The sequence below is a fragment of the Lingula anatina genome, chromosome 1 (genome assembly GCF_051362555.1).
Source record: "Lingula anatina isolate TDL-2025a chromosome 1, LinAna3.0, whole genome shotgun sequence".
NCBI classification, from domain to species: domain Eukaryota; kingdom Metazoa; phylum Brachiopoda; class Lingulata; order Lingulida; family Lingulidae; genus Lingula; species Lingula anatina.
In genome coordinates, this window is record NC_141767.1 from 53,534,901 (window position 1) to 53,558,171 (window position 23,271).

Below are 23,271 nucleotides of genomic sequence, written 5' to 3' on the forward strand. Positions count from 1 at the left end.
AAATCAATGCTCATGCCTCCTTATTAAGACCACAGCGATGCCAAATTTCATGGTTGCAGAAAGGATGCCGTCCAGTGTAAAGGGGGCATAAGAGGCAAACACTGCTGCCTACAGCAATATTCTGTTCAGAATCGTTACCAAACTGTGCACACTTAAGTCTCTAAAAAATTCACTGGAAATATATTCAGCAAACTCCACAGAATCAGTAAGTTATTCGTAATATTCATCATATTTTTTATATATAATTACCTCCTCAGTACAACCATAAGTCTACATTTTTTTTCCACTGGTCTAAACTGGCAGTATTCAATACATGATCACACGCCTTTCATATAACAACAATTCACCAGACAACAGGTGTTTATACACACACATTTTATTGATTTGCATTATTAAAAAATGCAGGCAGGATGTAATGAATATTTGTACAAATGTCAAAATGCAAAATACAATATACACACATGATGAATCTCAACTAACACAATATGATGATTGTGTTTTGCCTCGACAGACACATCTTGCACATGGAATGTGGTATGATTAGCAAACTTGAAATATGCTGTTTATGATGAAAGATAATTAAAATCCATTTACACATTTCAAATTAATCATATATAAATAAATAAAATGAAATTTGTGTTCATATCGAGTCTCAACTTCTTCCAAGGCCAAAAGGGGACAGCCAACCTAGAGAGGATCTTTAATTTCTTTAAATTTCATTGATAACTACTAAAAGAAGATATCTTAACCTTATCCTAACTACTCATAGATCACCAGCTTTTGAAATGTCATGTTCAATATCTTTTAATTGGATTACATTAGATATTTTTCATGAACTAAATGAACTTCACAGAATGAGACAATTATAATGAGTATCTTTGCAACTATGTTCAAGTTTCAAAACCTGTAAATAAAAAGTGCATGTGGGAGAGTAACCAGTTGGTACACATGCACATGCATGCACGAATCCATACATGCTCATAGATACAGCTTCTGAACATGGCCTACAAGACTTGATCAATACGAATTGGCAAATGGCAAAAAAAATATACATATAACTACATAATATACAAAGGATATTAAACAAATTTCTAAAACATTTTCCACTTATCAAAATAGTAGTGATTTTTTTTTTCATATTCATAGACAGATACACAAGTATGTAAAGTCCTGTAAAACCTGAAATAATAAAAAAAAAATCTACAGTAGTTTTAATATGAGCAGTTAAAAACTATTTTAAAATAAATGCCGATGAAAGAAAGGCCAGGTAAGTGACATGAAATTAAGTTGCAGTTAAATTATACTTATGTGAGGACATCTTCATAGAAAATAGATAAAAATAAAACAAACGACACCTATACAATTTAACTTGATAAAAAATGGATCTTTCACATCCATCTATCTATAAATTAGTATTATTCTATGGTCAAGTCACACTTGTTTCAAAACATGTTTTACATGCCTCTAGCAAATGCAAAATGCATTATGCTAACTAAAGTCAGTTAAATCAGCCACTGTTTTTCTGAAGATATAAGAATGAGGGAGCACTCTAAGAGCACGTAACTCTGCCATGACAAAAAGACAATAAAAATCTTTTTAAAACACTGGGAGGCCTGGATGCAGTTATCATTACTTCCCCTCCTAAATAAATGTTTACCCTAAGAATTTCACCAAAATTTGAGAAAAACTGATATACAAACAAACCCAGCTGATAAAAAGGTAACTTCCTTCATGGCAGAAGTAACAAACCCTTTTTATTTACGTCTTCAAAAATCAAACATAGAGCCTGGCTAACTCTCTTTTTTTCAACATTTCTGTAATTACGATTCTTTGATCATGAACCAACAGTTACACTTCTAAAACATGTGCCTTTCTGATCTTTTGCTTTAAGCTCACCCAAGTGCTTCAGCCATTAACCCTCTGGGTGCTGTTTTTTTCCCAATTTTTCAATAATGTACAAAACCTGTATTTCTAACTCAATTATAGAATAAAATACATGTAGTTGGGTCACAACAACAGAAAAAAAATTAGATCACAAGTTGGTGAACTACAACAGTGGACATCAGCACTGCTTACACGTGCAAAACTCAAACAGCTTGTGCATTGGACTAGAGTTTGGGCTGTCTGTTGATGATGGTAAGGGTTAACCATTCCATGTTCTGCAACTTAATGGTTTCCTTACAAAATCCTCTTCATTATATTGATTGTGGACCTTTGGCTGGAATAGTTGTACAGTTTACATATGGCTGCCTTTGAAAATGAACAATCATCTCTGTACTGAATATAGGTAAGCTTTTGGTAGAATTGTGGATGTTCTAATAAATGGTTTCTTTTGTAGATAAACCATCATCACTGTATTGCACACAGAGAACTTTTGGGCTGAGGAGGGGGTTGTTTTGAAGTTTGTTCTTTTGCCTGATAGTTAATAATGTCTGCTTTAACCACTCTCTGGTGCTGCTCTAGCTCTGGTTTGGTTAACGTGATTCCTAGTATCTCTGCTGCTATCTTCTGGAAACACAGGTTTACCTGAAATATGTCAACGTATAATATTATATATAATGAAAGCAACACCATCATACTTCAATCATACTTGCAATTTCTATTTACAGATCATTAGGTTGAGTATAGCCTGGCCAGGTTGTGGACACACACACACACACACACACACACACACACACACACACACACACCAGTTAGCCACACATATGGAATAAAAGTCAATCACAACATTCAGGATCATGTATTAAATAAAAACAAAAATTCTCAGATGTTTTCTTTGTTACATTCCCAGCTTATCTTATATTGTTAGGATGCACTGCTAAAATATTTTAATGATTTGAGACACATGATTTTACTATTCCAATATGGTTCAAATTGAAGACTGGGCTTTTTTGACAACAACCTTGCTTGTCTCACAATCCCTGCAACCTTATATGAAGCTAATATAGTCAATATTGCCACATCATCAAGAGCTGACTTAATTTTATCTGTCAACATCTAGGTCTAAACAATGGGATAATATATCCTCACATGTGTCAAAGCTGACTGTTCAATGATGATAACCAACTAATCTAAATAGGCCTTCCAGACAACCAGCAAACATAACTATTTAATCAAACACAGACATTTTGATAAGACATTTTGAAGACTGAAGCTTTATTTTATTTGAAGTATTAATACTTATTATCAGATAATCTAAGGTGGGGTAGCTTTTATGTAAATGGTGGGCTAACGGTTCAAGTATTCTTCAACATAAACATCAGGATAATAGAACAATAGAAAAAACTATGAAAAAATTACCTATTGTATTACATGCCACTGATGCAAACAAAAAAGGGCCCAGGTTTCAGCATATTTACTACATAGCTACGTACTTTTATTTTCTCTTATATTTTCTTTTTTGTGGCCACAATTTAAAATTCACAATCTCTCTGCTATTTAAGCTAGCTAATCTAATCTTAAGGCAACACGTGTCATTATAACACCAAAACTTCTGCTTCCAGAACTGGGGTCACACAGAATAGAGAGGGAGTACGTCCAGCATGTCACCATCCACCTGGCACCTGTGCAAAGCTCTCCTGTGTATACTGCTGGCCACATATGGCCACAGTGCTCAGTATACCAAGAAAGTCCTTATCATCTCCATGGATGGATTTCGCTGGGATTACCTGAACATGGTGGACACCCCAAACTTTGACAAGATGGCCAGAGAAGGAGTCAAGGCACCTTACATGAACAACCCCTTCACCACCAAGACTTTTCCTTCCCACTATACTATGGCCACAGGTAAGGTGATCTGTCAGCATTTATAGCGCAAAAATTCATTTTTTACAATAAGCAGAGTGTCTTTGGTGCATATATATCCCACAAAAGCTCTACAATATCTTTTTATTTTGTGATCACCCCTTTCCAATAGCTATACCTATCCGAATTCAAACTATGCCTTCATAGGTAATCTTAAAAACTCAATGTGATATGCCAGTTCAATCCAGATGTTACATCAACATTGAGATACGGCACAAAAACCGACTTCATAAATAAATGCCATTTTAAGCACAGGGCCTAAGTTCCAAAAATACTGCCTTATTCAGGTCTGTATGAAGAGAGCCATGGCATTGTTGGCAACAGAATGTATGATCCCCAGTTTGACGAGTGGTTTTCCCCAGCAACTAAGACAACCAAATGGTGGGATGGTGGAGAGCCCATATGGATAACAGCTAGGAAGAACAACCTGAGAAGTGCCACCTACTTCTGGCCTGGCACTGAGACCAGGATCCAAGGTCTGAAGGCAAACATAGTCAAACCTTACAATGAGGACGTTCCATTCAAGGAAAGAGTTGACACAGTTATCAAATGGTTCCTGTGTGATAGCATTCACTTTGCAACCCTGTATTTTGAAGAACCGGATAGCCTTGGTCACCAGTTAGGGCCCAAGTCACCAGAGATGCAGCAGAAAATAAAAGAAATGGACACACTTCTTGGCTACATACTTTCTGAAGTGTATAAAGCAGGACTAGCAAATCAACTCAATATAATAATGGCAAGTGACCATGGCATGGCTGAGATTGACCCATCAACTAGGACTGTATCCATTGAAAATTTGATCACCAATCCTTCAGCAATAAAGTTTGTTGTTACCACTGGAGCTTTATGTCAAATCCTTCCTCATGATGGCAAAGTGCAAGAGGTTTATGATGCACTCCATGCCAAGCATCCCAATATGACTGTGTACTTAAAGGAAGACATTCCTGAGAAGTACCACTACAAAAACAACCGCCGTATCATGCCCATATTAGCTGTAATGGATGAGGGATGGTTGTGTACTTATGTAAGCTTGTTTGTTAATGCTGTGCACAAGTATGTGGTTCCTTTCAAATATCTGATTATTTCTTCTAAAAAAACTTTATTATTACATCAACATAAAATAATAAAATAACAGAGATCAATTTTACATGGCTTAAAAAATTCCAACTAATAATATGTCTGTCACTGAATAAAGAGATAAGTTATATTTTCCTATTTCATTCTAGAACACAACTCTGTATGGTAAAGGCACTCATGGTTACAGTAACGAGCTGATGTCAATGAAGCCCATCTTTTTGGCCAGAGGTCCTAACTTCAAGCACAACTACACTGCACAGCCATTTGACAGTGTCGACATCTATCCACTGATGTGTGAACTACTTGCAGTTCCCCCTGCACCAAATAATGGCAGCCTGAGTTCTGTGCAGGGTTTCCTGCAGAATACAACACCAGTGGACCCCAATGCACCAACAATGAATACTTGCCCTACCAGCAAAGCAGATGGCATACAAGGGAATGGATTGTTGACTTTATTTTTGCTTCTTTTTATCTCTATCACTTGATCAATTTTGCAAATTGAAATATTTTCTACTTTTCTAACTAAAATTTTAATCAATATAACTTCTCAATTCAAAAGGTCATTTTTAAAACTGAACATTTTAAACCTGAGCACTATGACTTAATATTTCCATATGCTGTATAACATAGTATTACCTGGCTCTCCTCCAGGATAACTGATAAGTTTTTAAATAGATATTCACTGATATGCCTCTGGCTAATACATGCCATAGTTGTCTACTGTGTGCACCAAGAATTAATTTCATAACTCAGTTGGCCTCAATTACTGAGTAGAATTACCCTCTATTTATATTAATGTCTTCTTATATCTAGTCAACTGCTTTTCAATTGTAGTTTTTTTTTTTCACTGTGGCAAAATAAATTTAAATTAAATGAAAAATTACTTAGTAATTCAATCCTCTATTTTGTGTATAATATCTATGTTAAGCCCTGCTAACATGAAGCTAAATTAAGCACTTTTTTGCACTTAAATACTGATTAAAGGTACTCTTTATTTGTTTAACCTGCCAAAATTAATTTTTTTTTTGGAGGGAGGCTCTCCCACTCACAAAACATTGCCTGGCCCATCCTTTCACATGGGTTAGATGTTTTATTCCATTTTTAATTTAATGGGTTAGTTCTAAATGACAGTCTTCCTGTACATTTCAAGCAAAATGTTGATGTCAGGTTACTTTTACCTGAGAGATTTTAAAGTTTCTAAGCTCTGAATTGGGAAAGATTGGTAGCTTTGCAGGACATGAAGACATAGATATAATTTGAATTTGGAAAATTTACACATGTCGTATTCCATTAACTACAGTCACTGTGATGGTACAGTAACTTGATAGATATCAAGATTATCACTGTATTTGTACCAATCATCTGCCATTTATTTTTTATTCAGTATCATTTATTATTTGTTCCGACCTCTCACAATAGCACCTCCACTCCAACAATGACTTCACAAAATCTTAATATCATCATAAAATCAAATTGACATAATTCAACAAATGATTCCTCAAGCACCACACAAAATAAAGTACGTTCATATCATTTATTATTTGTTCAGACCTCTCACAATGGCACCTCCACTCCAACAATGACTTCACAAAATCTTAATATCATCATAAAAACAAATTGACATAATTCAACAAATGATTCCTCAAGCACCACACAAAATAAAGTACGTTCATATCATTTATTACTTGTTCAGACCTCTCACAATGGCACCTCCACTCCAACAATGACTTCATAAAATCTTAATATCATCATAAAAACAAATTGACATAATTCAACAAATGATTCCTCAAGCACCACACAAAATAAAAGTATGTTCATAAAGTATGTTCATAACTTAAATCTGTTCTGTACATAAAAATACCAAGACTAACCACGTCCTGTACACGCAACTGACCTACTGATGATAAATATCAACTTAATCACTGGTTTATGCATAACAACAAATATATTATCTTGTGTGTACAACCAAGCCTTATGAGTAAACATCTGTGTTTTTCCCATACACAGATATAGTTTTAACATTACATGACAATAAAGAGGGAATAAGGTAGGCTCTACAAGGTAAATATTTTTTCTGTTTGTTTGCTCTCTACCTTTATACTGAGATTAATTGAAAGGAAGTTTTCACACAGAAAACTATCATGTTCAATATCAAATATATTTTAAAACTGTAAATGAATATTTGGTAAGTCCTTGATGTGCTAAATCTTGATTAGCAGGGTTCATGATTGCCCTGATCATGTGCTCTGGAAGAGTAGGTGTAAGTGATCATGAAGAGAATATACTTTTGCCATAAGCAGAAAGTTGTGACAAAACAATTTTTATAAACTAAGTATGGTTTTTAGCACAAATGATGTATAATACAAACATGACACCCATGTGCAATCAACTGCAACTATACACAACATCCATCACATCTGCACTGTGAAGTCACAAGTGGAAGATCTACTTCACATGCATATCAAACAGATTAGACATTTGATTCACGTGTTACCTACATGTGGCAGACTAAATATTATTTACAAGGGTTTAACTACTGGTAGATTGTGTACCATGGGAAAGTTACATATCGCTTAACAATGTTTAATATCAGTCTAAGGTATGAAATTAAGATTCATATAACACAACTTTGAACTGCTGGAAACTATGGACAGGGAAACGATGGACAGGGAATCAGCCAACTAGTCGCGGAACTTCATTATCCGACATCTCAACAATACACTCGAATCAAAAACCATTCACACAGAAGAATATGATTGAAAGGTGGTCTCATCAGAACAGAAACTACTGGCATAAATGTGTAAACACCTTTTTTTATATCACACTATATGTGGTGATCAGTGTCTGCTATTGGAAATAATTCATTTTGGGTGGGATACATTAACAATTTTCATTTGTACATGTAACAAGTAATGCAATGCCACTCCCCTGTTGGACATACAGGACGGTATACTTTGCCTTTGCCGGTATACTATGCTATTGTGAGCAGTGTAAATATTAGGTAAATAAATTAAATTGTTTACTCAACTCAAAGTAACATGTATTATGCTACTTGCTTAAACTGATAAAATAGAACAACTAGACAACATAGAAACTATGGTTTGTTAAGGCTGCCTTAGAGAAGATAAAACACCTTCTCAAACATTGCTGATGACATCAGTGAGTAATAAAGCTCTGTAATGATATTTACAAAGCACTCCATCTTCTTTTATCAGATAACAAAGACACTTTGGCAAGTCCCTATATTCAAGAATTACAAGCCAGTTAGAAAACGGTCACCCGCCATGGCATCAGCAAGTTTCCATACTCTTTTATTCCTTACCTTGCCTATGTTGGTGGCACTTCAAAAGGATTACACTAAGAAAGTTCTGCTCATCTCCATGGATGGATTTCGCTGGGATTACCTGAACATGGTGGATACCCCAAACTTTGACAAGATGGCCAGAGAAGGAGTCAAGGCACCTTATATCAATGTCCCCTTTGTCCCTAATACCTTTCCTAGTCATTACAGCATTGCAACAGGTAAGGCTATTCAAAATGGACAAATATAAAACTTAATTCTTTTCAAACTATATTGGTTAAATTTTCTTATATTTGAATAATTCTAATTTGAAAAAAAAAGGTTATTTTTCAATATCATAGATAACTTCATATCTACCTATTATTTATGGCTAAGAATTTATCAGTTTCTCTCTTTATGTAAGTGAGTATAAGAATACAATGAGTGTAATACAACTGAACATCTTCTATCAAATATGTATACATTATTCATGATATTTTTTGTATTTTTTTTAGGTTTGTATGATGAAAGCCATGGCATTGTTGGTAACAAGATGTACGACCCAGAGTTCGGTAAATATTTTTACATGTCATCTAAAGAGACAAGGTGGTGGAACGATGGAGAACCCATCTGGATCACTGCAAGGAAGAACAATCTTACAAGTGCCACATTCTTCTGGCCTGGGAGTGAAGCAGAAGTGCAAGGTCTCAGACCTAACTTTTTCAAGGCTTATGATTCCAAAGTTCCTTTTAAGAGTAGGGTTACAACTGTGGTGGACTGGTTGACCTGTAAAAACATTGACATGGTGACCTTGTACTTCAATGAACCAGATCACACTGGACATTATTCTGGAACAAATTCCACAAAACTCCTGGACATAATCAAGGATATGGATAAATTGCTTGGTTATATCATGGACCAGTTACAAAGCAATGGACTGACCAACCAGGTTAATGTCATACTGACCAGTGACCATGGCATGGCGGAGAGAGATCCTGATAAGATCATCAATATTGGCCAATATGCTAATGCCACACTGGTCAGGGATGTGGTCAATATAGGGCCTGTCTGTACAATACTTCCTCAGGATGGCAAGACACAGGAGCTGTACAATGTCCTCAAAGATGTTCACCCCAACATGACAGTATATCTAAAGCGTGATATCCCCGAATCATACCACTACAAGAACCACCGCCGCATCATGCCAATACTTGTCATCATGGACCTACCATGGGAGTGTGTTTATGTAAGCATTTTTTAAGGATTTGATCCAAACAACCAATCTTTAATTTCCTATTCTATTTTGTACCCTACTAGCTTGTGACCCTCAAGATATGTCTGGGCTTGTAATTTGTGTAAGATCCTTATGTTTAGACCCAAATGTTTTTTTAATATCACATTTTAAGCCACCATAACATAATATCAAGTGAATAGTGAAGGTGATTTTTTTCCTGAAAAACAAAAAAGTCAACAGCTTGGACCAAGCCATAGAAAAGAAAATCAACTTAACATCATTTCTTTATTGTTATGGTAATGATATAAATTTAAGTTAATTTTCTTTTCTATGGCTTGGTTAAGTTGAATAAAATGTACATAAATACTTAAATCTGCTGAAGTACTACATTATGGAAGAATCTTTCTTCAAACTTCTTATCTGCTCTTCAATTTCAGAATCCAAAGCGTCCTTGGAATGCTCTAGCAACACATGGATGGAGCAATGAGCTGATGTCAATGAAGCCCATCTTTTTGGCCAGAGGTCCTAACTTCAAGCACAACTACACTGCACAGCCATTCAACAGTGTCGACATCTATCCACTGATATGTGAACTACTTGCAGTTCCCCCTGCACCAAATAATGGCAGCCTTAGTTCTGTACAGGGTTTCCTGCAGAATACAACACCAGTGGACCCCAATGCACCAACAATGAAGACCTGTCCTACCAGCAAAGCTGCTGGCATACAAGGGAATGAATTGTGGATTCTATCTTTAATACTTGTCAGCATGGTTAAACATAAGAATAATCCCTGACCAGCAACCAATTTGAAGTTCTATTCTACGTGAAATTTCCATCAATTACAAGTAGTTTGATAGTAGTAAATGACAAAGTTTTTAACTTTAGACAAAGATCGTGTTAGCAGAATATAAAGAATAAAAATCATTTTATCTTTCAGTAAAAAATAAATATAGCAGCATTCTTTAAGGAAATTATGATTCAATATTTTCATGCTATTGTCAACACATCTTTTAATTTTCATTTGCTTTTGCATGCATGCTACCTGTGATAACGAATACTTTGTAACAAAAGCATTTTCAATCACCAATAAACAGATTTACCTACAAAATAGCAAAATTGTGATCTTATCTATTTATTACAATCATAATATTACCTGAAGGTATTGACTAAATAACAAAATATGCAACCAATATGTATTCAGTATAAGGTGTAACTTGATGTCAACAAAAATCTTTTTAACAGTCATAAGGTAATGATTATCTTAATTCTTGTATAAAACAGTGCATTAATAAAGATGCAGATTTCCGAAAAAAAAAATGTATGTCTGCAATGCAAAAGTGGTGTTTGCCCTCTGCAAAAGATTCAGCACAGTGACTGAGCAAATGAGGACTTAGAAAAGGCACCAGACTTCACCCCATCCTACTAATTGATAAAACAGATAGAAGTAGTATAAAACGACACACCCATCAATAGCAATAGTCGTTTTATTCTGTGCTGCTTCCCAGTAATCATTCCGTAAGTATTTGTATAGATTTGTATAGTTGTTGTAAAATTGTTATGACTAGTGTAGAGAGCCTGTAAAATGTAACATGTACACATTTTAGTGCTCAAGATTTTTATTATTATTATTATTGTTATATCCCATATGCCATTATGACAACATGACAGTGCAAAGATTTCCTGTATTATGTATTTGCTGCCAAGTCATCCATATAATCTTCTCATAAACTACTGGCAGATGTGAGTACCAGTCTCATACAACCATGGTCAGGGCTAAACATAAACCAGCCAGGGCCCCCTGGACAGTATGAATTGCTTTGCTTAGACCTCAAGTCTTGGTTTTATCACTGCTGTAGCCTCTAACAGGCACACTGATATGCATCGCACTGCAGCCAGAATACACTTTAGCAAAGTAAGCACAAGTGCCTTCCTTCCAGATGGTAATACTTAGCCTGAAAATACTAGTACTGAGCCTTTTTTCAATCCACTATACTGTTAGGGTGAGACAGATCGAGAAACAACATAGAAATTATGGATGTTTACCTAACTGCAAATATTGTCATCTTTATAATTTTTCTATATTCTGAGATGAGATTGGCACGAGCTGAATACACAGAAAAACTCCTTCTCCTCTCTTTTGATGGTTTTCGTTGGGACTATCTGGACAAAGTGGAAACGCCCTTCTTGGACTACATTGCAGGGTGTGGGGCAAAGGCTCCTTACATCAATGGGACTTTTATTACTAAAACATTTCCCAGCCACTATACTATAGCAACAGGTAAGAAAATAAAAACATTTGAAATATAAAATTTTATAAAGGTTTCTTTCTTGTATGGAAACTTGTTTACAATAAAAAAAAAACAAACTTCCATCTAATTCAAGATTTGAAACATAGTCTGTAAGTGTTGCATATTGGTCATTATGGTCAGAATTTTCATACCTACTTTAGTCTGTACATGTAACGTTTTTCTGCAAAATTTCTGAAATAAATACGAACCATAATGCGTTTACGTTTTACAAAACTTAATAAATTATTTCAAAGACACCAACCATTATGCTGTTTATAACTATTTTTTAGGGTTATATGAGGAAAGTCATGGCATTATTGGCAACACAATGTATGATCCAATATTTGATGAAGTATTTTCTATCAAGGCAAGAACAGGCAAGGAGGGGCGGTGGTGGGGTGGAGAACCAATATGGCTGACAGTAAAGAAGCAGCACAAAGTGAGTGGTACTTACTTCTGGCCTGGCAGTGATGTCAGCATTCAAAATGAAAATGCTAACATGTGGTTCAACTACAACCAAAACACCCCATATGAGGACAGAGTGAACAAAATGGTGAGCTGGTTTAAAGGAGAAGACAAAATTCAAGACAAACCAACATCTTTTAATTTTGTTGCCATGTACTACCATGAACCAGATTTTAGTGGTCACCAACATGGTCCAGACTCAGCTGAGGTGGAACAGGCAGTCAAGGATGTTGACAGGCTTATAGGATATCTTCTAAACAAACTGAGAGCCAATAATCTACTGGAAGTGGTTAATATCATAATTACCAGTGACCATGGGATGACTAAGATGAGTCAAGACAAGATTATAACACTTACAGACTATGTCACCGTCTCTGATGTTGAGAGAGTGCCAGACCATGGTCCTATATGTAATATTCTACCCAACAAAAAAGACCAGGATGCTAAACAGAGGTTGTATAATCAGCTGAAGGATGCCCACCCTAATATGACTGTGTACTTGAAGGAAGACATTCCAGACATCTTTCATTATAAAAACAATAGGAGAGTTATGCCTATCCTAGCAATAGCAGATGAAGGATGGGTCATCAGATGGGTAGGTCAAACTATGATGTCCTTAACACTCTTCAGTTCTTATTTACAATGCTGATAAAGAATATAGTCTGGTATCATCAGTGATTTTTCTTTTACTTTCTACTGTAAAACATTTGTGTTACAATATAAATATAATTCATATTTGTAAGTATAATTTATATTTATATTAAATAATAACAAAGGCTATCTAACTACCATAGAACCATTTTATTGTAAAATTATAGTCTGTCCTGATCAAAATTTCTAAAACAACATTCGACCTTTCCAGAACCAGAGTTTCATGTTCCCAGGCAATGGTACCCATGGTTACGACAACAGGTATATGTCTATGAAACCCATATTCATGGCCATGGGGCCCAACTTCAAAGAAGGAATTACTGTGAACCCATTCAAACAAGTGGATATCTACCCACTCATGTGTCAGTTGCTGAATGTACAGCCTGCAGCCAATAATGGCTCTCTGGCAAGTGTTTCCAGCATGCTTAGAAACACTCCAAGTGAAGTGCACTGGCCACCTTTGCCAAAATCTGAAGAAACTACAGCTCAACCAGACAATGACGGTAGTTCAGAAGTAAATCAACCACTACCTAGAACATCCAGTCCCATTGAAGTTGAACAGCCACCTTTGCCAAAATCTGAAGAAACTACAGCTCAACCAGACATTGACAGTAGTTCAAAAGTAAATCAACCACTACCTAGAACATCCAGTCCCATTGAAGTTGAGCAGCCAATTTCTACTACCCCAATGTCAAGCCAAGCACACACTCATGGACTACATCATGTGGACATACTGTTAAAATTTATGTGCTCTTTTTCTATTACTTTGTTGATATAGTCAGAAGTCATAGTGCCCAAATCAAATGTTTCTTTAGTAAGCTATTGAACTGTAAGCAAACATTATCTGTTTGGCAATGAATGTTATCTTAACAGTGTAAAGGACCTTCATTGTTTCGATTTTTTCAGAGTCTGTGCAAGGCAATTTTACCCTTTGTAATTATGATATTTCTACCTTTTTGATATTTCTACCTGAAAAATGATATTTTAAATGACCTGAAATGCTGAGAAATCTCTCAACATTAAGGTTTACTATACTGGATTTTCAAACCAAATCACTTTAAAAAGCTCAGTTCTAAATGAAACATGATTCATTTAGACTGCCACGTCTTCCTGATATTTTAGAAAGAAATATTAAAACACATATTCATGACCATAAAGTACATCAGGTATTTTAGTTTGAGGGGTTTTACTGTTTCTAAGGTCAGAATTGGAAAAGGTAAGTTGCTTTGCAATGTATTTTTCACATTCTGAAATGCATATAGTATACCTTTCAGGCCCGTAGCTAGCAATTTCAAACGGGAGTTCTTTTTCTGAAAAAGTGGACCTTTTACCATGAAACCTTCATATACATAGATAAAATTTTACCCAGAGGGGACCCTCTGCCCAGCAAAAAGGGAGGGGGGCCTTGAAAAGAGGGGTTCTTTTGAACCCCTCGGACTCCTCCTGGCTACGGGCCTGCCTTTAATTGTGATAAGAAAAAAGGTGTGGGGTAAATTCCAAATATGTACATTAAAAGGCAATTTGTATAACTTTAGTAATCCTTCAAACATAACAACGAAAATAGACAAAAAATCAAACTTTTTTCCAACCAATGATTCATTGAATAAAAAAATCAAATGCATTACATACATTCTTCAGCCAAATTCTCATTATCTTTAAAACTGATTGAAAAAACTCTATTCTCTCGAGTTTAAGTGTCTAGTCAAATACTGTTTTAATTTTTTCTACGTAAAGGATATAACATGTAAAATGAGGCATTCTTGAAAATTAAAGATTATCATTGAAAAATCTACACAATAAAAGCAAATTACAGCAAAAATATTAAAATTAAATTTTACTTACAGAATCTCCAGTTTTTGCAGACACAAAATGACTTGACATTCCATTTTCTTGGGCAAACTTTTGATGCTTGTCTAATTTTACAGTTCTCATATGTTCTAAGTCAACTGAAAATGAAAAAAAAAACAAACAAACATAAAAACCAATTGAAGTTTCTGCACTGATTCCTCTAGCTACAGACAAAAAATCAAACTACATCAACCAACACTTATTAATAATATATCAATATTGATAAATCTGACAAATCAACGACATAAGCATAAAAATGCAAGTCAATCTATCAATACTGGAACTCAAGTCTAAAAAAGTCATCCCGGCACGTGTGCTGAAGTCAGGCCTCAGTTTTCGTAAGAGGTGTGACTATAATGACTGTGTGAATGATACATAAGATACCCCCATTAGTTTTCCAAACAGAGAATTAGCCAGGAATGGACTGACTGGAAGTGTAATTATAAAATCTGGGAGTGTAATAGCCATGAGGTCCAACGGACCGAGACGCAGCCAGAGGCCCGGGAGGGGGTCCTCCTCCAAGAAAATTTGGATTTTTAGGAGCCATTTGGTGCATTCTAGTGACATTTGGATATTAAATTTAACAAAATTTGGCCCTATAATTGTGCCCCCCCAGAAAATTTTATCAAATTTAATAATTTCAATGAATAATTGGAATGGCAATTACAAATTATATTCCAATCTGGAAAAATTATGTTTTGACTATTAAACATAACAAAAACACAATATCTAGACAAATTTAATTACCTTTGATTTTATACACGTAGTTTAACATATTTTAACCATTTAGAGTAATCTCTGTCACCAGTTTGTCGACTAAACTGTTTTAAGGTCAAACCATTTTCATTTGGGTCTTAAAACACAATAAAATATTGAAATTAACATTATGCAAAATATTATCAATGTTACAATTTGATATTCTGTGGGATCATTAGGTACCTCACTTTTCAGAACATGCTGCAAGTACTGATACTCGAAATGTGTGGGATGATTGTATTTATGTTATCTTACTTTGTTTTTTGTTTTACGAACAAAATTTTTGTCTATGTGAGTGTGTGTCATGTGTATGAATGTGTGATGTATGCAAACCTCATAGGTGAGAGCATCCTGATCAAGCAATGTTTAGGGTCAAATGACATGTGGGTTAATGTATGTATGGGGTTGTATGTTTGTGAAGTGATGCATAATTGGAGCACTACACCAGATATGAATGAATATATTATCATGATATCTGCATGTATAACTGTGATGTGGACTTGCTTACTCTACAAAATATTTTACACCGATATAACGAGCCATATATTCCATAGATATACACAATCTATGGATGTCATCTGCGTACTGGATTACTTAAAAGTATTATAATTCACAAAAATGTTATTTAATCTATGAGTTTGCATATCGTTAGTTTGAATTGTAGGGGTCTTGGAGGTACTCAAAAGAGAAGAGACGTCCTGAACTATTTGAAACAACAGAAATACTCAATATATTGTATCCAAGATACCCACTTTACAGAGAGGGACAAATCAAAAGTACATTCCTTGTGGGGATATAAAACCCTTCTGAGCCCTGGCAAATCAAATTCAAGAGGTACGGCAATCCTTTTCAACAATAACTTTGAATTTAAAATAATGAGAACGTTGTTCGGAAAAGATGGAAATTATTTGATTATCGAAATTGAAGTTGAAAATAATTACTCTGTTTTACTTATTAATTTATATGGACCAAACAAAGATGACCCGGAATTTTTTGTTCACCTCGGAAATATCATAGAAGATTTTGAGGGTCACTTTGTGATAATGATGGGGGACTTTAACCTAGTTCAAGATAGTGATTTAGATTATTATAATTACAGACGTGTTAATAATCCCCAAGCAAGAGATGCTCTCTTACGGCTGAAAACTAAATTCAATTTGATAGACCCATGGAGAGCTCAACATGAACAGAGGAAACAATTCACTTGGTCCTCTAATAACCCTGTAAAAAGAGCTAGGCTTGACTTTTTCCTTATTTCTAACGAACTCATGAATCTTGTTGATCAAACTGAGATAACTTATGGATACCGAACAGACCACGCAATGATACACCTGAAACTTACTCTCTCTGAGCAGAAAAAAGGGAAAGGTTTCTGGAAAATGAATAACAGCCTTCTAAAAGATTTTGAGTATATAAGAGGAGTAAAGAAAATAATTGAGGATCTAAAATATCAATATTGTGCCAGTCCATATAACAAAGCAGAGTTATGTAAAATTAGTGACAATGATCTGGACTTTCTTGTGGATGAGCAAGCATTTTTTGAACAGATATTATTACAGGTTAGAGGCTATACCATTGCCTATAGTTCAGCAAAGAAAAAGGAGAAAAATATAAGAATGAAGACCCTGGCTGAAAAAATTAAGAAATTATATTCCATGTATACAGATAACCCCACATCGAATTTAGAAAACCAGCTCCAGACTCTGAAACTAGAGGAAGAAGAAATGAGACATGAACATATTAGAGGGGTCTATATAAGAACCAAAGTAAAATGGTCAGAGGAAGGGGAAAAACCAACTAAATATTTTTTATCCCTGGAAAAAAGAAATTTTGTAAATAAAACTGTAAAGAAAATCATAAGGGAGACAGGTCGTATTATTACCGATCAAGCAGAAATTTTGAAAGAAATAAGAGATTTCTATAACCATCTTTACTCGAAACAAGATAACTACTCTGAAATTTTTGATTGGAATAATATAATCGATAAAGATAAAATAAACATATTAGATGACAGTACGGCTAGGCAATTAGAGGGAACAATTACTTATCAGGAAGCTCTAATAGCCTTAAAAAGTATGAAGAACAACAAATCACCTGGCCCCGACGGTTTTTCTGTCGAATTTTTTAAATTTTTCTGGAATGATATAGGAACGTTTCTTGTGAGATCATATAATAAGGGGTTTGCTAAAGGTCACTTGTCCATTACCCAGAAACAAGGGGTTATTTCAATTTTACCCAAAGGGGATAAACCACGGGAATTTTTAGAAAATTGGAGGCCGATATCTCTCTTAAACATCTCATATAAAATCCTCTCTGCTTGTATTTCAAATAGATTAAAAAAAGTTTTACATTTGCTTATACATGAAAATCAAACGGGATTTTTGAAAGGACGGTTCATTGGTGAGAATACTAGAATTGTTTATGATGTTTTGCAAATTACAAAAGATAAAAAAATCCCAGGAATGATACTCTCAGTAGATTTCCTTAAAGCATTTGATAGCATATCTTGGGATTTTATGAAAAAAACTCTCTCGTTTTTTAATTTTGGTGATGACTTTAAAAAATGGATAAATGTTCTATATAATGATCCTGAATTATGTGTAATACAAAATGGTATTTTCTCTAATTTCTTTAAAATTGGCAGAGGCTGCAGACAGGGAGACCCTGTATCACCCTACATTTTTAATTTATGTGTTGAGATCCTAGCTATTCTTATAAGACAAAACAATAACATAACAGGAATAAACTTGGGGAGGGTGGAAGTAAAACTATCTCAGTACGCAGATGACACAGTGCTTTTTTTAGATGGCTCAGAGAAAAGTTTAAAGAGTGCACTCGACTTACTGTTTCAGTTTTCCAAGTACTCGGGGCTTAAGCCCAATATTAGTAAGACTAAAGCCATATGGATTGGTTCAAAGGCCAACAGTAGAGAAATTATCTGTAAAGATAACAATCTTAAATGGACTAACAACCCTTTTAATATATTAGGTATAGTTTTCACAGCTGATTTAGAACAAATGAATGAGTTGAATTATACCAGCAAGCTTCAGCAAATAGAATTTGAAATGTATCGGTGGGGAAAAAGAAATATTACTACTTTAGGTAAGATTACTGTAGTGAAGTCTTTAATTATTTCAAAAATAACACACCTACTGCTCTCTCTTCCGAGCCCTACCAAAGAGTGGCTGCAAAATTTACAAAATATGCTATTCAAATTTATTTGGCACGGTAAAACAGAAAAAGTTGCCCGTAAAACACTTATTCAGGACTATAAACAGGGAGGTTGCCGTATGATACATTTAGAATCCTTTGTGAGGGCGCTAAAAATTTCCTGGATTCGCAGATTAATAACCTCTGATAAAATAACAAATAAACTTTTTGCTGAAGCCACTGGATCGGATGTTCAGAGATTGACTCAGTTTGGACCAACTTATGCAAAGGAAATATCTAAAATTCGCAATTCTTTTTGGAGAGAAATCTTAATATACTTTTCAGAATATTCAGAAAAAATGGCAAGTAATAGCCTCGATGTCATTCTCAGAACTCCAATCTGGTATAATCCTGCTGTATTATCAGATGGCAGAAGAATTTTTTATAAGAATTTGTATGACAAAGGTTTCCATATTATCCAAGATTTATTTAACAGCGAAGGGAAATTCCTATCATTTGACTATTTTGTAGAAGAGTTTGAAATTCAGATTCCTTTTACTCTGTATTATGGATTAAGGCAAGCAACCTTTGGTGCCTACCCTGTGCTTAGATTTCTGAATGCTAACGTTATGTTGCCATTACCGCAGATCTCTAACCCAGTTAAAACATTATGTAACGATAAAAAAGGATGTAGAAGCATATATGACATTTGCATAAAAAGTCTCGGTCAGAGACCAAAATGTGAAGAAAAATGGGAACAAGAGTTAGGTATCAAAATAGACTGGCAACTAACGTATACCAATGCCCTGGTTAAAGTTAAAGAAATAAGATTGAAATGGTTTAATTTCAGAATAATCCACAGAATTTTGGGTACCAAAGAGTTGCTGTTTAAATACCATATGATCGAGAATCCTCTTTGTAGTTTGTGTAACAAACAGGCTGAAACGATAAAGCATCTATTTATGGACTGTGAATTAGTGAAGCTTTTCTGGACAGAGGTTGAACTATGGTTAAGTCAAATTACAGGAAATGTCTTCAAAATACTGCCATCTGATCTCATTTTTGGAAGTAGCGATAAAGTTAAAAACCTTGTAATTCTTCATTCTAAATTTTTTATTTTCAAAAGTACAAAATTAAATTCTAGATTGCTACTTAAACCGGAACTTAAATCTACTTTAATGAGTATAGCAAATCAAAACATATAGTTATTGTTTCAGTTTGTCTTTTTTACTTTTTATTACTTATTAGTTTACTTCTAATTATACATGTATATAAATCTGTATATATTTGTTTGTATATAAAAAGGGTGTGCGTGCTAGTGTGTGTGAGGTTGGGTATGTGTGAGTGTGTGCAGGAGCCTTTATTTAAATAAAAATTAAAAAATTGTGATAAAAATAGATAAGTCACTCTGGTACACTTCAAATGTTATCAATTCCTTATCAACCTGAATGTTTAACGTACCATAAAAAATTTAATTAATATAACATAGTATATTTTCTCTTAAGTGTGAGAGTGGGAGTGACTGTAGTTTTCTTTTTTGTACTACATATATGCTGTATTTGTGAAGTATTGTGTCAATAAAAAAAAAAAAAAAAAAAAAAAAAAAAAAAATATTGAAATTGGCTTTGAAAACCACGTTTTGTGCTGATGGCAGCATTGTACTTTTAGTGTACTATCGGTGGCAAGTTGACATACTTTTATTCAACACACATGTAGCAACAGAGACTCCGGGTGGCATACGTTGATGAGCTACTTTTATTGTTTTTGTTTTTGTTTACCCAGGAAACGATCTTTTTCTGGGTTTTAAACACAATATTGTGTATTATTTATCGTGAATATAGAATGTATTGAAAATACACGGCTTCATCATGGGCCGTGATTTGAAAAACTAAATGTGTCTCATGAAAAATGGCCGTGCAAAACACGGCTACAAGGCTGGCTGGCTAATTCTGTTTCCAAATAAATTACTGAACAGCTTCTGAAGCTGTTCAGTTATTTATTCGGAAAACTAATGGGCCTTCTACTTACCTTTGTTGCCTACTAAAGCTCTATGGGGCATTTTCCCTTCATTTTCAAATACCCTCCTTACAACAACCAGCCAGTCTTCCAAATTTTCAAAACTGGAGTAATTTGTTATATCATATACTAGTAATACACCCTGAAGATGGAAAAAAAGATCTTATGATTTTATCAAGCGTGACACCTGATATTCACACATTAATGTGTAGTTGGTGAGTTTTTGCTTAACATTATTCAATATGACGCAAACAAGGGGTTCTCAACTAACATGCAAGGAAAATTACCTTTACACTTACACTAATAAATATAAAATTTGGATAATTGGCACCTCAAATGGCCTGCAAGTTCAATATCTACAACAAAATACTAGTGAAGATAGTGTTTGAAACAATATCAGATAGTAAAAATTGTTATCTCTTGACATTTTTACTGACATTTTTTTTAGATTATAGACACTGGTATCTTAAACATTAATAACTAAAATTCATATCTTTTAGCACAGGCCTTGCTACTTTTAACATTATCAACATTCATAAGTATGCTTTCAAACAGCTATTCTTACATGAGCTCCGTATAGATATTTGTCCAGCATGCCTCCTCCTAAAGTTTGTCCTCCAATATCCCATACTTGCAATGCTACATTTACATTACCTAGAAAATAATATTGTGTGTCATGGTTACAGGTAAATTAATTTTGAGTCTACTGGGAAGGGTTCAGAAATTTACAGACGACCAAGATCAAAATTAAGATTCTATAATGTTTTTTAAAAAGTTTTAAGTTCCATCAGTTGGTAGATATTAGAGTTCAAAAGTTCTTTTGCCACAAACTTAGAATCTAACGTGGAATTGAAACGAAGTGACAGTGGCTTTATCTATCAGTCTAGTATCCCAGTAATTGGAGCTGTTCCCCTCTATATAGACTAGTGACACAACGTCATCTGTGTCACTCTGAGACTGATGAATATGGCACATTGAAATATTTCATGTGATTGACATTTTTTTCTAAGTTTGTGACAAAAGAGCTTTGATTTCAATATTCTACAATCTTTTTCATGTTCAGACTCATTCACAATGTCAGTTCTAGTATGCTTACCTGGTAGAACTATTCTTCTCAGAAAAAAATCAATCCCAACTGTCTGTTTGTATTGTTTTCCAAACTGTTCTTGTGCATACCTTGTGGTTAGGGAAGTCTAATAATTGAAGAAAAAATATTATGTATAGTACTTAAATCTAAACAGGAAGTACAAGGAACATTTTGTGAGACCAATGGACTGAATTAAGTATAAGCTAGTAAATATCATGCCTCACATTTATTTTTAATCCAAACTTTTGAAGAATCATTTACCAAATTCCAAATTTACACATTTCTGAAATATTCTGTTAGTTTAGTCACAATATTAAGTAGCAATTTCACAGTATCATATAAACTTCTAATCATTATAAAAAGAGCCAATTCATTATTGTCTTTTTTAATTCATAGTAGAACTCCACTGTCGTTGTCACTTCATTCTCTCCATGAGACTTTACGTAGATCCAATAGTATGTTGTTCATTGTATGTTCATAAAAAAACAAAGTTATGACGGATAAGGATCAGTTTAGAATACTAGTGATAGATTGTACTTGACTGTCATTAATTCATTGCATTGGTGACATCGTTAGTCGGCTCATGAATGTTTTTGACATAACATTGTTCTTTCGTACCTTCCCTGACGCACCATCCCCAATTATAACAATCTTCAACTGCTTGTCGATACTTTCGTCCTCCGAATCTGACATTATTTACAGGTATTGCACTTACAACTTGCAAACCATCGGCTTTGGCAGTCAAATATTTGGTTCTGTTTTTCTCGTGACGTCATGTGTTTCTACGAGAATGCGATATAAACATTTTATTAGGACTGTGTCAAAATTTAATATCCAGTGCACTAGAAAATGTATTGTAGTAAATGTGTACACTTAACAATTGATTTTGAATCATTTATGAGTCAATTTAGACACATTTTTGTCTTTTTGTGTCTTTACAAACCTTCGTCCTTGACCTTTATATGGATAGCCTTTACCAATAGGCGGAAGTTTAAACAAGATAAGCCAAACTCGTGTTGGTAAAGTACGCGCTGTAGATCGTGTTAAGGTTAACAATTTTTTAAAAAATAAAGTTTTTTAGAAGAATTTTTTCTTTTCTTTTAACAAAATAATAGAATGTTTGTGATTTAGTAGCATGAGACTTAAATATGTCATTTATCTTATACGTTTTGCAAACGCATTTGTGTTAAGTTTTGCATCCAAAAAATTTGATTTGGCACATATAGGCTCATAAAGGGTGGTGATAATGTAACTTCTTTGAGGACTTTTTAATGTAAACTTACTAATAAGTTTATTTGTTTAATTCTATTCCAGACACAATTGGGCTTCGTCATTTTCATTAATTACTATTATTTTATTTTATAAAACTGGGGGCAGGGCAGCATTTAAAAGAAGCATTGCTTTCTTGGGCAAAAAAATAAACAAAATCATCTTATGATAACTTCTAGTGTAGATCTCCGTCCATTCCATTGTTATATGTATTACAGAAAAGATGACAATGGTCTTTAAATTAGTACACTGCTGTAAGCAGAGACTTACACCAGTGATGTTAAACAGTGGCCTATATGTGCAAAAAGGTTCTGCAAATGACTCAGGGATGCTAGTCTTCCGGTTT

At 34.4% G+C, this 23,271-nt stretch overlaps 2 protein-coding genes across 2 annotated transcripts; one reads left to right on the forward strand and one right to left on the reverse strand.

Annotated features, from left to right (window-relative positions):
* Positions 1–358: 358 nt before the first annotated feature.
* Positions 359–22,629, reverse strand: LOC112041598 (ras-related protein Rab-28). Its single transcript, XM_024075037.2, has 7 exons — positions 22,600–22,629; positions 22,275–22,438; positions 21,666–21,762; positions 21,135–21,223; positions 20,582–20,711; positions 14,642–14,745; positions 359–2,526 (listed from the first exon to the last, which is right to left on the reverse strand). Exons 2-7 carry the CDS (start codon positions 22,347–22,349, stop codon positions 2,350–2,352), a joined length of 672 nt encoding a protein of 223 aa, XP_023930805.1. The 5' UTR covers positions 22,350–22,438; positions 22,600–22,629; the 3' UTR covers positions 359–2,349.
* Positions 3,428–13,959, forward strand: LOC106172638 (uncharacterized). Its single transcript, XM_087000719.1, has 9 exons — positions 3,428–3,786; positions 4,092–4,828; positions 5,031–5,363; positions 8,097–8,403; positions 8,677–9,407; positions 9,833–10,186; positions 11,400–11,673; positions 11,974–12,743; positions 13,011–13,959. The coding sequence occupies exons 1-9, from the start codon at positions 3,543–3,545 to the stop codon at positions 13,575–13,577; spliced, it is 4,317 nt and encodes a 1,438-aa protein (XP_086856845.1). The 5' UTR covers positions 3,428–3,542; the 3' UTR covers positions 13,578–13,959.
* Positions 22,630–23,271: the final 642 nt, after the last annotated feature.